At 38.5% G+C, this 13,303-nt stretch overlaps 1 protein-coding gene across 6 annotated transcripts in view; it reads right to left on the bottom strand.

The window, feature by feature from the left end:
• Positions 1-13,303, bottom strand: part of magi1b (membrane associated guanylate kinase, WW and PDZ domain containing 1b) — a 462,351-nt gene that overhangs the window by 35,209 nt on the left and 413,839 nt on the right. For 4 of the 6 annotated variants that reach the window (XM_043708285.2, XM_043708281.2, XM_087994418.1 and 1 more), the window contains 5 exons: positions 12,478-12,670; positions 9,286-9,576; positions 7,278-7,478; positions 3,534-3,627; positions 2,244-2,295 (listed from right to left, as the gene is read on the bottom strand). In XM_043708285.2, the coding sequence (XP_043564220.2) occupies positions 2,244-2,295; positions 3,534-3,627; positions 7,278-7,478; positions 9,286-9,576; positions 12,478-12,670 (831 nt within the window). The remainder of the gene's footprint in view (positions 1-2,243; positions 2,296-3,533; positions 3,628-7,277; positions 7,479-9,285; positions 9,577-12,477; positions 12,671-13,303) is intronic. The other 2 variants (XM_043708283.2, XM_087994417.1) reach the window with 2 other exon arrangements.

Here is a 13,303-nt window from a genome sequence, read left to right on the forward strand (position 1 = left end):
CCACCTTCATCAACATCCAAGTTCCCAAGCACACCTTCCAGGTGAAGCAGAGTTTCACCTGTACTTCTTTCAACCTAGTCCACTGTATTTGCTGTTCACAATGCAGTTTCCTTTACATTGGCGAGACAAGCGCAGAGTGGGTGATTGCTTTGTTGAGCACCTCCACTCTGTCCTTAAAACGACCCTGACATTCTAGTTGCTTGCTATTTCATTAAAATCACTTTGCCTCATGCTAATATTTCTGTCTTGGGTCTGTTGCAGTGTTGCAATGAAACACAATGCAAGCTGGAGGAAGATCAACTCATTTTCTGCTTTGGCTCTTGACAGCTTCAAGGTCTCAATATTGAGTTCAGTAACGTCACAAACTGACTTCATTGTGTCTGTTTTCCATTTTTCTTACATTCGCCTCCATTCCTTCCCCATAGCCTTGCTGTTTATGTCTTGTTTACTTTGCAATTAATAGAAAGAATCAATTCTCTCACTTTCACACCTTAATTTACACCCATTTTACAACCTTTTCTTTTTCTCCATCAGTTACAACCTCGTTGTTTTCTTTGCTTCTATCAAATGTATATTAAAAAAAAACTATTTTCCAGCACCTTTCCGTTCTGAAGAAGTAGCATACCAGATTGGAAATATTAACTCTGCTTCTCTCTCCACAGATAGTACCAGACCTGCTGTGTTTCTTCAGTATTCTGCATTTGTTGAAGACTTAAACAAGCTCTTTAAATTATGAAAGGGTTTGGCAGAGTAAATCTCTTGAGACACAGTAGAGGCCTGGGTTCAAGACTCACCTACTCCAAGGTGTGCCCTATCATCCCTGGACAGGTTGATTAAGATTAGATTAGATTAGATTCCCTACAGTGTGGAAACAGGCCCTTCGGCCCAACTAGTCCACACCGACCCTCCAAAGAGTAACCCTCATTCCCCCTAACTAATGCAACTAACTCTATGGGCAACTTAGCATGACCAATTCACCCAACCTGCATATCTTTGGATTGTGGGAGGAAACCGGAGCACCCGGAGAAAACCCACACAGACACGGAGAGAATGTGCAAACTCCACACAGTCACCCAAGGCTGGAATCGAACCCAAGTCCCTGGCGCTGTGAGGCAGCAGTGCTATCCACTGAGCCAAAATACCAAAATCCAATAAGCAATTCAGGACAAAATTTTTCACTCAGAATTTAAACAGAGTGGTTGAGGTAAATAGTATGGATACATTTTAGGAAAACAAAAGATTTACAAAGACAGACAACTGGATAAGTTAGATAATTAACATAAAGCTAAACAGATTGTGTTAATAGGAGGTCAGTGGAAGAAGATTCATGTGCAACATAAACAGCACAATAGATCTGTTCAGCAGAATGTCTGGTTTCTTCTGAAATGTTCTATGCAAGTTTTGGATTGTTACTCATTAAACAAAATAAAAATTAGCCACAATATTATCAAAACCAAGTGCACACAACTGCTCAATGATCATCCAGTATTGACAAAAATACTAATATTTTCAATTATTTGAAAATTTGAGACATGTCAAAAAAAAGTAGTGATACAAAGATGTTCAGCTAAGCATTTAGTTCACTCAGTTTAAGCATTTCATGTGTGACTGGTTACACTATAATTGTATCAATGTACTTAAATGAATAATTATGGGCTCAAATCGTTCTCATGGTTTGCTTGCATTAAGTTTACACACTAGCTAGCCTCCTCCAAACAGGAAATAATTGCTAAGGCCAAAATGTAATTTTCAGAACCAAAGTCAGTAAATTCACCAAAACACTGACCATTCAGATATACTAGCATGTTGGTCCAATACTATAATGGCACCCCGATATGTTCTGCTGTATGGTGACAAAAAATGACTCCACTTGAGGAGTCTCCGTTTCTAATCCCTGCCGAAGTTTTTGAGGCAGATGTGAATTAAGCAGTAGATACTGAGCAGAAGGCAACCATTGCTTCATGGATGGAGGAACAACAAAATCAACCAATTTAGCCCACTTTAGTACTTTTGAGATGTTGGTTCAAAGTGGCATGGGTCAAGTAACTGCCTTGTGGATCAAATTGCAATAAAATGACATGACAGCAATTCTTCTTTCTGATCTTCACATGTGCTGGATTTAGGAGAATAACACCTAACATAATATTAAAAAATATTCCCATCTTTTAAATGGTCTTGATCTAATACCATTTCATCCAGTACTACATCTATTTCCAGTAATTAAATTCAGAACTGACACTTACCTGAGCTGACTTATAATCATAGGATACATCTGGCTTTGGTTTTGTGTTACTCCTTAAAACAAAATTTAAAAAAAATTGAGTTCTGAGTTCTTCCAAGTCATTTATTTACACTGAGCTCAAATCCTATCTCAAAAATCATAGTTAAATCATCATTTTACAGAATAATATAATATCAAGCTATCAATTCTTATACCATACCCTAATGACCTGTATTTTGGTGTTGTATTAATTGTGATGCCCTCAGTGCTCACTATTTCAGTGAGGAAATTGTTGTCAGTGAATCCTTGCTCCTCTGTCGATTGTGCTGAAGTTGGCAATGTTTTAGAAATCACTGAATTGATGAGAATTTCTTATGTTAAGCAGTAACAATGTTCTTAAACACGCCAAAGAAAAAGTACACCTTGCTAATGTAGTGGACATGGTTTTTAACTGCATACTAAGTCAGAGTTATTGCTTAAGAATTTCTGAGGTCCCAAAATAAATCAAGAAATGGAAATACATTTTATAATTGTGTTTGACGAAAAATTTCTATGTTGATAAAAATGCTGTATTGAAAAGCTAAAATCTTATCTTCTCTTGCATATGTGCCAAATTTTATTTAAGTTCCTGTAAAATGTATAAACATTAAAGATAATCTGTGATAATTATGTCTTTGTTTGTAATTTGTCTGATTTGTTGTTAAACAGCTTGTTCACAATACTGCTGCTGGATGCTGGGAGATAGTCTTAAAATCAGGAAAGGAGATGCCCATGGTACAGAGATTTCTAGACCAATATGAGTAGCTTTCTTCAATGTCAGCAGTGAGATTCATCACTGTTGCTGACCACAAACTTCAGGACAATGACTTTTCTCCACTTATATCATTTTTGAACAACTCCTCTCCCACTGCTCTCAGTCCTTCTCTCCTGAATGTGGAGATGCTGCTGGGGCTCAGCTGTGATGACTGGTAACCCTGTGGTAACTCATGCAAATGCATCATGCAAATCATCAGTCATGAACAAACTGAGATGTTGTCTGCTGGCAGCCAAGCCTAGATTTGCCTTCAGCTTGCTGCTGGCAGTATATTTATTAAACTAAACTTGCCATTTTTGCTTACAATAACTATCTTTGGGGAAAGGGATGACATTAAGTGGCACGGAGAAGTTCACTCTTATTTTATGCACAATCAGAGGTCAACAACTAGTATTCAGAATATCAGAAGTGGCTGATTTTTCTCAACTGGAAACAAATGGAGTGCTTCCAAGTACAGCTACATCACAGTAACTACAAAACAATAAGGACATATCTTACCTTCCACCATCCTGTGGTGGCTGCTGAGGGTTATGAGTAGTTGTAATTGTTGCAATCTTTTCTGCATTTGTTAGCAAGGATGGATTGGAGGATTCTAAAAGAAGAAAAAAAAAACTTTAGATACAATGTTGCACTGATCATTTTAATATTCTAGATAAATGTTTGCTTGTTTTCCAAAGAAATAGAAGCAAGATCAAGCCATTTGACCTGAGCTTGCTTCACCATTCAATAACACCATGGTTGGCTTGATCATGCCTTTAGCTTCATTTCTCTGCTTGACTCCATAAGCCTTGACTCCAGTGTAGTCTAACATAGCCTTGAATAAATTCGATGACTTAGCCCTCAGTTGTCCCTTGGGAAAGAATTTCAAAGTTTCAGAAACGTTGGAGAGAACAGAGTCCTCACTTCCATCCGAAATGGGTGATAACTTGTTTTGAAATCGTGCCCCCAGTTCAAGACTGCCTCACCAGAAGAAAATTCTCTGAGATCTCCACTGTAAAGGCCCTTTAGAATCTATTGGTTGGATATAATGTGCACCCACTGAGTGGGCTTTTGACAAAGGGCCCATAAAATAGGATGGCCTTCTTAACCCATCAATTTCCCACCCAGCCCCAAGCACACCTGCTGGGTATGCTGGGTGAGTGGGCACTGGGATCAGTAGCCATCAACTATATACAAATAAATAATTCAAGTTCAACTGAGCTTGGTAAAAGCTGAATTGACTCCAAGGTAACCTTGTCCATAGTCCAAATCATGATATGGACAGTTTGTTTCTTTAAAAGTAAAAATGACAGGAAGGAACGGTGGTGGGGTGCTATTTTTGGAGGGGGCCCTTAGCTCATTGGGTGACCCTGAGAAGATAGTATGCCCCTTCTTTCTTACCTACCTATACTTCAAAACCCACCAGTCCAGCCCCCACCCGAGGTTGCGTGAACACTGACCACCCCTGATGTATCGCACTTCGGGATCCATGGCTGGCTTCTTTATGATCTCACAGAAGTGTGAACAACTGAGCTTTGGTGTTGCTAGAACTACTGGAACTGAAGACGATGGAATATTCTACAAAATGAGACGCCACTCACAGTGCTGAGGGTTGGATTACTTAGCTTAACCATGTCACCCTATCCCCACCCCTGGAATATTCAGGCCTGTACTTCAGTAAGATCACATCTTATTCTTCTAAAATCCGACAACTGAAGGTAAAAATTCCCCAAACTTTCCTCAAAAGGCAATTCTTTCATCTCAAGAATCAACTTAGTGACCAAAAAGATCGCTTTTTAAATAACAAAATCAAAATGGTACACAGTACATATAATCTCACCGATATGTAGCAAGATTTCTCCTGCTTTCATACTACTTTCTCTTGGATAAAGGGTACCATCATTTGCCTTCTTATTACTTGTTGTACATGCATGCCAGGTCTTTGTAATTCATATGTAAGGTCATCCCAATCTCTCAGTACTACAGCATTCTGCAGTCTGTCCCCATTTAAATATTCTGCTTTTCTATTCTTTCTGTAGAAGTGCAAAACATCACATAATCCGACATTCACAACCTACTTCTATCCTTTTAGAGATTCTTTTCCTTGGATTTTCGCTACAGAGAAAGGCAGCTCGAATTAGGCGATATCCTGGCTTTTCATATGCACCTCAAAGAAATGCCTATGAATGGCTGGAGTTTTGCTGCAGGGATGTGGAGTTACGGCAACATGGGATACAGTCAGACTCTTTGCTTCAGGAGGAAGATTGGAAGTAGCTATAGGAGTGGTCAAGTGTCAATGTGGGCTGGTCAAAAGGCCCAGCTCAGTTCTCTGGTATCTTTTACTAACTGTAATAAAATCGCTCGGGTCCTTTAGCCTTTATGCTTTCACTCCCTCTTATAATCCTCAAGTCAACTCATACTCGCCATCCGTGCTATGTCTCATTATAACTCCCAAACCAACTTACGGCCTTCTCTGCTGATTTCAGCAAGGATACACCTGGCACAGACCAGACATTTTAACTCAGTTTAATGTCTTCATGGAGTTATAAATTATGTTTTAGATTAGATTCCCTACAGTGTGCAAACAGGCCCTTCGACCCTCTGAAGAGTAACCCACCCAGACCCATTTCCCTCTGACTAATGCACCTAATACAATGGGCAATTTAGCAAGGCCAATTCACCTAACCTGCACATCTTTTGGATTGTGGGAGGAAACTGGAGCACCCGGAGGAAACCCATGCAGACATGGGGAGAATGTGCAAACTCCACACAAACAGTTTGCCCGAGGCTGGAATTGAACCTGGGACTGCTGGTGCTGTGAGGCAGCAGTGATAATCCCTGAGCCACCGTACCACCCCTTTTGTATGTCTGCTTTGTCATTGTCTTTGATTAAGAGGCATGAAATGCTTAAAACTTCTGTTGTTGATTAACACTAATATCAACTTGTAGAAACACCAGCTCATTTTTCCGAAAACGTTATGGCTTTTTTTCCTGCTTGCCAGCAAAATTCAAGAGCTGTTGAAATCCTGGAATTGGACTTCTCATGCCATTTTAAATTATTCAAACATTCACCTAATTCCGTGAAAATTCAGGCCTTTATGTCCTCCTCTAAGCTTATTTTCCTGTCTACTGTTATTAGAATGCTTTTTTTGTATCATCTACCATAAAGATGAATACAAAGTCCTTGTTCAAGGCTTCATGATGTTCTTCAATCTCATCTCACAAGGGACCAACATTTACTTTAGCTCTCAGAGCTTTTACTGTTTGTTTTTCAATTTCATGTTGGCTTACTCTCAAATCTTAATTTCTTACCTTTTTTTGATCACCCTTTAATAGTTTTAACGATTTTCCTAACCCCTTGGCCTATCACTAATCTTCAAAGCTGCATTCTTTTTCTTTCAACTTGATACCATTGTGAACTTCTGTAGTTAGCCATAGATGGTGGATTCTTCCCAGAAATACTTTCTCAATGGAATACATTCACATAGCTATATTAATAATCTTGTAGAATAGAGTATGAAAATAGTCAGAGAGAATCATTTTTATCGTTATCATTTCGCAAGCCTCAAAAACATAGCTTCACATGCACTGACAATTCTTGGAATGCTCACGATTCTGTTGTTAAATCCAACTTTTAAATTATTAATTATCAGATTATTTCGTCTCTATTGAAAATCAATGTGATTTTTTTTAAACACACCAAAACAAATCTTGTAATTCCTCAGAAAAATAAACAAACTTTGACATGTTCAGCAACCATAAATTATTGGGTTGCAGTCTGAACGGAAAAATGTGACCACTGAAATATCTTGCAAAGGTTTTAGTATCCTATGTAAGAAAAAGTAAATTAACCATGGCTTGGGCATAGAATAATTCTCACAAATTTACAATAAAGGGAAGGTCACGTAGGAAACGATGGGCAGAAAACTGGGCGAACTACAACTCAGGATCCCCTTGGCTCGGATTCACAATAGGTTTCCCAGTTGGACAAAACGTCATACTGGAAGTGCCAAATCGTTAAAATTACAGTTATCATCTCACAAATACATTGTATTAAATTATTGCACCTAGAACTTGTAAGGCTTCTCCTTTACCGATTCAAAATGGATAATTTGGATTCAACAAAGCTAAGTAAACCATGAAAGTAAGAATATGCCATAAATCAAAGCAGGAGAATTCGTAAAGTAACAATGTAAATTTGCAATATGTAATTTAAGTATTAAATGTCTTGCTTCTGTGAAAGTAGGAGAGCTGCTGACTCACCGTCACCAGGAATGATGCGCAAGGTTACAGTGTTTCCAGCTTCCTTGATCAGGTTGACGATATCCGAGTGGGACTTGTTGGTAATCGAGCATCCATTAACAGCCAAAATGCGATCTCCAACTTTAAGCTGGCCGCAACGGTCTGCAGGGCTTCCTTCAATGATCCGACCTATTTTGTGAGGCATGGCTACACATGCATTGCCTGGTTTTGTACAAGTTTTAATTGGGAAGGTGGTAAAGGTGAACCATTAGGAGAGGAGGACAGGGAGACAGAAGGTCAGGGGTTAATTTACTGTGCCACCAAGCAAAATTAATGATGGAATGCTTTACATCCCATGGTTGATGATCAAAACATTGGCAATCTGTTCTACAAAATGCAGCTGTGAAGTGACAGTGTGCAGCTCCATCTTTAGCTCTTCTAAAGATTTTTAGCTGTTAATAATCAAATATAATCTCCCACAAGTTTTGCAACGTCTTCAAGAGTTTGCATGCAGTTCCCAGTTAGGTCCATGGTCGTTTCCTTCTCTACAAAATAAAGTATCTGCAGTATTCCAGTGGACATTTGGGACAGGTGTCTAGCAAGGAAATGCCAACTGCAAGTGGCACCACCTGCTACAGGAAGCAGGCACTCGATTGAGATCTATTACCTCAGTGACATTTAATAATGACACATTGCTAAAAGTGAAATGCAAATTGACAATCCTCATGCAAGTTAACATGAAACGTTTCAAGCTCTGAGTATCGTGAGCAATACAAGGACAAATGGAATAAATATTGAGAGAAATATTCTGGCACCTTTAATCAGGTTAAAAAAAACAACCAACATATGCTGGTTATATACAAAATACAAAAATGTATTTTATTTTAATCAGGGAAAGTGGAAATTTGATTTATGTACCCTTATATCCTCTGAAAGTTTTAAGGCCTATGATTAACCAAGTGCATTTTTACCATTATATATTCAGACATCTGAGCTCTCATCCAAATTAATTAATGCAATGTGGAACTGTGGATCAGCAAGCATTGCACATAAAAATCACAATGACCTGGGGATGCGGTATTAATGAAACTTCCAGAAGTCAAAGGAGACACCTTGGTTAAATGTCATTCCTTCAGGGTGTCAAGATTATAATGTAAAATCCAAATAGAAAAGACTGATAGTGGCTAGCCTCACAGTTTCTGGTGCTCACCTCTGGTATTGATTAGGCCAAGTTTAGGAGTTCTATTATGTGAGTAAATTTAGCACTTTGCCAATGTTCTGTTCTTTCTCATTGCAGAAAGGCAAGCAAACCTTAAATCCAGTGATATCCATTTGGAATCAAGACGTTAGTTTCTATGCTACAGCTTTAATACTCAGGGGGAAAAAAAAGTCACTGATTAAAAACTGTGAGCTGCAGTATGTAACAGCAAGTAAACTGTGTGGATTCTTATGTAATCTGAAACTTAAAAAAAAATAAAAGCCAAGCTAGAATCAGCTACACTTAATCATTAGCAAAGAAAGCACACTGATTGGAACCCAAAGAATTGCTCAGTTAAGATGAACCACACAAGTAGCAAGGCAAAGCAGAAAGCAAGCATTTCATGCAGGGTTTTAGGAAAGTCCAATGACCATAATAAATCCACATAAAATTAACAAATCCTATATTATGCCATGTTACTCTACGGATACAATTAATCTATTGTTTCAAAACAAGTTTGATCTAGTACTTTTCCAAACAGTAAAAAACATCAAATACTTTCAATCACCTTGTGATTTTAATACAAAAGACAAATTATTAATAAAATAATGAACTGCATTAAAAATGTCTGTACATCAAACTCATTTGAATGATAGGATAAGTCAAACATACAGGAGTGGGTTCACCATAGAAATACTAGTTCAGCATAATTAGATATCTAATATCTAATTGCCAAACATGTACATTGTAGTGTATCATGTTTGCATTCATAAATCTGTTATTTTGAGCTTGTAGTTTATTCAAATATGTTTTCTTTCAAATATAACTTACCAAATGTGGTTCCTGCTTCTGGTCGACTAACTGACGAGACAATAACAAAACCAAAGCCTTCATTTTCTCCACGCCGGATCTCCACATCATATGGCTGCACACCCCCTCCAACACCAGCACCACCAGTGCCACCTCCACCAGCACTGCCACTGCCAGAGCTCACCGTGTTCAAAGAGTTCTGACTGCCCTGGGGGGTGCGCTTTTCTTCAGTCAGGGAAACTGCTTGGTTGCTGCTGTGATGTGATGAGACTGGAGAGGCAGGTACTTCAGTCTCAGGCTTTGGTACGGCTGCTGCATTGAGAGGAGTGAAACAAAATCAGTTTCTAAATGGAAGAACAACTTCTCAGTTGACACTTGAATACTCAGTAAGACTGAAGGAATTAGAGAAAGGTAAAAGACGGATCCATCCTTAGCTAACATCTGTTTAGGTAATAGATCTACCATGATAATTGCTTATAAGAGAAAAGGAAGTTAGCGTAAAAGTTAGCCGGGAGTTTTCAGCTCTGATTTGCATCAGGTCAACTATCCTATCAATATGTGGTTGAAGACTTGATTAATCTAAGATATGACGCCACACACAGTCAATCAATCAGTCTGTTGGTAGTCATTTCTCGGTTCAATCTGAATATTAGAACTTGGGAAGTTTAGAGCCATACCCCGAAAGTTGTCAGAAGAATGAAAAATGGTTTATGTTATGTTTTTTTTCCAACAAGGTGACTGGCAATAAAAAAAATTGCTCTTCATTTTGTTAACAGAGTCATAAACCTCAAGATTGCTAAACCCTTCATGGTCGACAGCTTTGAGTTTCCCCTGAAAGGTTAATCAAGTTGTTCAGCAAGTATCTATGCAAATATCCCAAACTATATCGAGTAAGTTACCCTGAAACTACAAGAAGATGGAGTATGTACAATTGGCCTCAGTCCCTTCCATCAGCAAAATAAAATTCAACTTATAAAAATCAATCAAAAAAAAATCCCACTCTTGAACACACTTAACGACAACTTACAGTTATAGAATGCTTTTAATAGCAAGATGACTTTAGCCACCAGAAGATCTCAGACAAAATGTGGCACTGAGTCACCTAACTGAGCAGTAGTAATGATAACTTAAACTTTGGTCAAAAAATTAGATTCTAAGCAGTGTCAACAAGTAGAGAGAAGGTAGGGAAATGAAGAGAGAGACAGACAGAGAGTGCATGAAGAGGTATTTAGAGAAGGTGGAGAGGGTTAGGAAAGGAATTCCAGACTCTTCATTTGGGTCTTTAGTTGGGAGTTAGGAGCTGGAAACTGAGATCATTTTTGAGTCTTACACCCGCATTGCATCAGTGTCAGTGACATAAAGAGATTTTAAATGGCAAATTTGGCAGTAGAAAACTCAAAGCCAGTACTGTATAGGGCCAGAAACTACATCAGGATGGCGGTCTTCAAAGACAGCTGACAATCTGACTGGGCTTGCCAATGCATTCAGGACTTCAAAAGGTCAGATAGCAGAGGGTCAGCAGGCCTATGCAACTCCCAAGTGCCTGAATGCTCATGCCTCAGGTACTCTCCCCACTCTGTTCAAGTGGTAACTTTGTGCCATAGTAAGTGTACTGCAGTCTGACAAATGATTTTTATAACAAGATTCTATATTAGCAATCACAACAAACAAAGGTTCTCTGACAGCACTGCATGAACATGGTCAGAACTTCAGCTCTTCATATTCTTACCTTTGAAAACCTGGTTCTGTCCCTTTCTGATGGTTATCAAGTTCAAGATAAAACCACAAGATATAGGAACAGAATTACCTCATTCACCCGTTGAGTCTGCTCTGCCATTCGATCCCTGCTCATAAGTTTTTCAAACCCATTTTCCTGCCTTCTCCCCATAACCTATGATCCCCTTACAAATCAAGACCTATCTCTCTCTGTTTTAAATACACTCAATGACTTGGCCTCCACAGCAATAGTTAGACTGAGTATGGGGTAAAGACAGACAGTGCTAGACAGATGGAAGATTGTTTTGGTGAGGCAGAGTTTATAGGATTGAAATCTTGCTCAAGGTGAGTTGGAATGCTAAGGTTGTAAACTTCAAGAAAATGCTCGGCAGATGTAAACATCAAAAAGAAAAGCAGGACCCTCAAACGCAACCTCCTACAAAATAAATCATTACTCCATCCAAATTTAGCATGCTATTCAACAGCTGGTCACATTCCAAAATGCTAAGCTCCTTAGAATGCAGATGGAGAGTGTGTCTCCATTCCTAAAGAGTCTCAAAACCATTCCCAAGCTCTATGCCACATGCACACTACTCAGGACAGTTTTGTATATAATTTAAAAAGTGACAAATTTGAGCACATCACAAAGGCATCCTCCCCTGAGGAGGACTTGCTTTCTGCAGATATAAGAAGGCTCACTATTTTTAACATGTGCCAGTAAATCCACAAGATTAAAAAGCACAATGGAAAATGATACATTCTATACTTTCAAAACAAAATCTGTTGTTTTCAAGGACATAACAGCCTTGTCAAGACTTTCTGACACAAAACTTTGCAATTCCTAACCTCTGACATACCATGTGAAGTTTAGGGAGTGAAAGAGTAAGTTGGGAACAGAGTGTGTCCTATCTCCCAGGCTTTCCAAGAACTTACAAACTGCCTGTGACATAAGCTGACTTAAGCCATTTTTGAATGAATGCAGCTGGATGAGTCATTGTTGAGTGAATCATCCAGAGATCTCAATGCTGGCTCAGTATTCATTCCAAAATGATGTAGGTTGCTTGTTGCTGCCCAGCGCAGATGATGAAAGCATTTGTCTCATCTTGCAGAGATGCACTTAGGGAGAAAAAGACCCTACAAGTGTGTAGATCTTGGAAAAACTACAATTAGAGAGAAAGATTGTCAATTTATGTGAGCCACTGCATCAGGATGTGCAGCATCAAAGATTCTGAAATGAGTAATGTAAAAGAAATAAGGTTGGAGTAACATGATGAGAATGAACTAGATTCACCTTCAATCATTTATTTAAAATATCAAGAACAGGGAGAGTTGTTATTTAATCAATAAATTGCTTTTCATACATAATTTAAAAACAGGACAAAATTATTTTGTTTCTGCAAAGTTATGTAATGTCTATGTGAAAATCTTTGTACTCCAGGAACACGACCTTTCTTGCAAGAGCATTTTGTTGCCAATCCCACGTTGACAACTACGTACCTGGAAAAACCACTTTACGTCTCACAGTCAGATTAACATGACCCTGCTTGGCTGCTTGTTGCATTAACTGAACAACAAGTTGGTGGGACTTTCCAACTACGGCTGTGCCATCCACACATATTAGCTCATCGCCGGAGCGTAGCCGTCCATCTGCATCAGCAGCACCCAGTGGCACGATATGGCCTATGTAGATCTGGACCAAAAGGAACCAGAAAGGTTTTTCAACTCAGCATATATCAAGATCAGTCGCAATACTTTGCTCCAATCATGTTAATTGAGTAGGTTCAACACAATTAATTCCCACTTTTCACAAGTAAACACACAAGGAAAAGTAAAATAAAAGCCTGATGTAGTTCTAATAAAAGCTCATTAACAGACTGCAATCAGTTTAAAATTGAGATATTATGAGTAGTATTAAACAGAACATACATCAATGAGTCAAATATGTACCCAACCAAGTAATGGTACTTTGGACTAAGCGTGCAGGTGTTCATCTTGAGCAGATGAAAATACTACATTTTTCTCACTGCTTAACAAAATAAAACGTTGCCATTGACTCGATGCTTTTACTGGAGTGTCCAAGACAAAATACAAAAAATATGTGGCCTACAAGAAATGTTTAATCATTTTCTAGAAGATGGGCAGTAGAAGATGAGCACAGAAAAGCACAAGGATGGAATAATCTGTGGAAAACTAAAAATAGAAAATTATTCAAAATATTTCAGGAATTCAATGAGTTACTTCAATAGCTTGCAAAGCCAAATTCATCTAAATGATCATTTAAAACATTTACCATTTTGTGGTAGCTGCAGTGATTATACAAACG

The sequence above is a fragment of the Chiloscyllium plagiosum genome, unplaced genomic scaffold (assembly GCF_037043375.1).
Source record: "Chiloscyllium plagiosum isolate Xiang-an unplaced genomic scaffold, Cpla_swu_hap1 HiC_scaffold_14, whole genome shotgun sequence".
NCBI classification, from domain to species: domain Eukaryota; kingdom Metazoa; phylum Chordata; class Chondrichthyes; order Orectolobiformes; family Hemiscylliidae; genus Chiloscyllium; species Chiloscyllium plagiosum.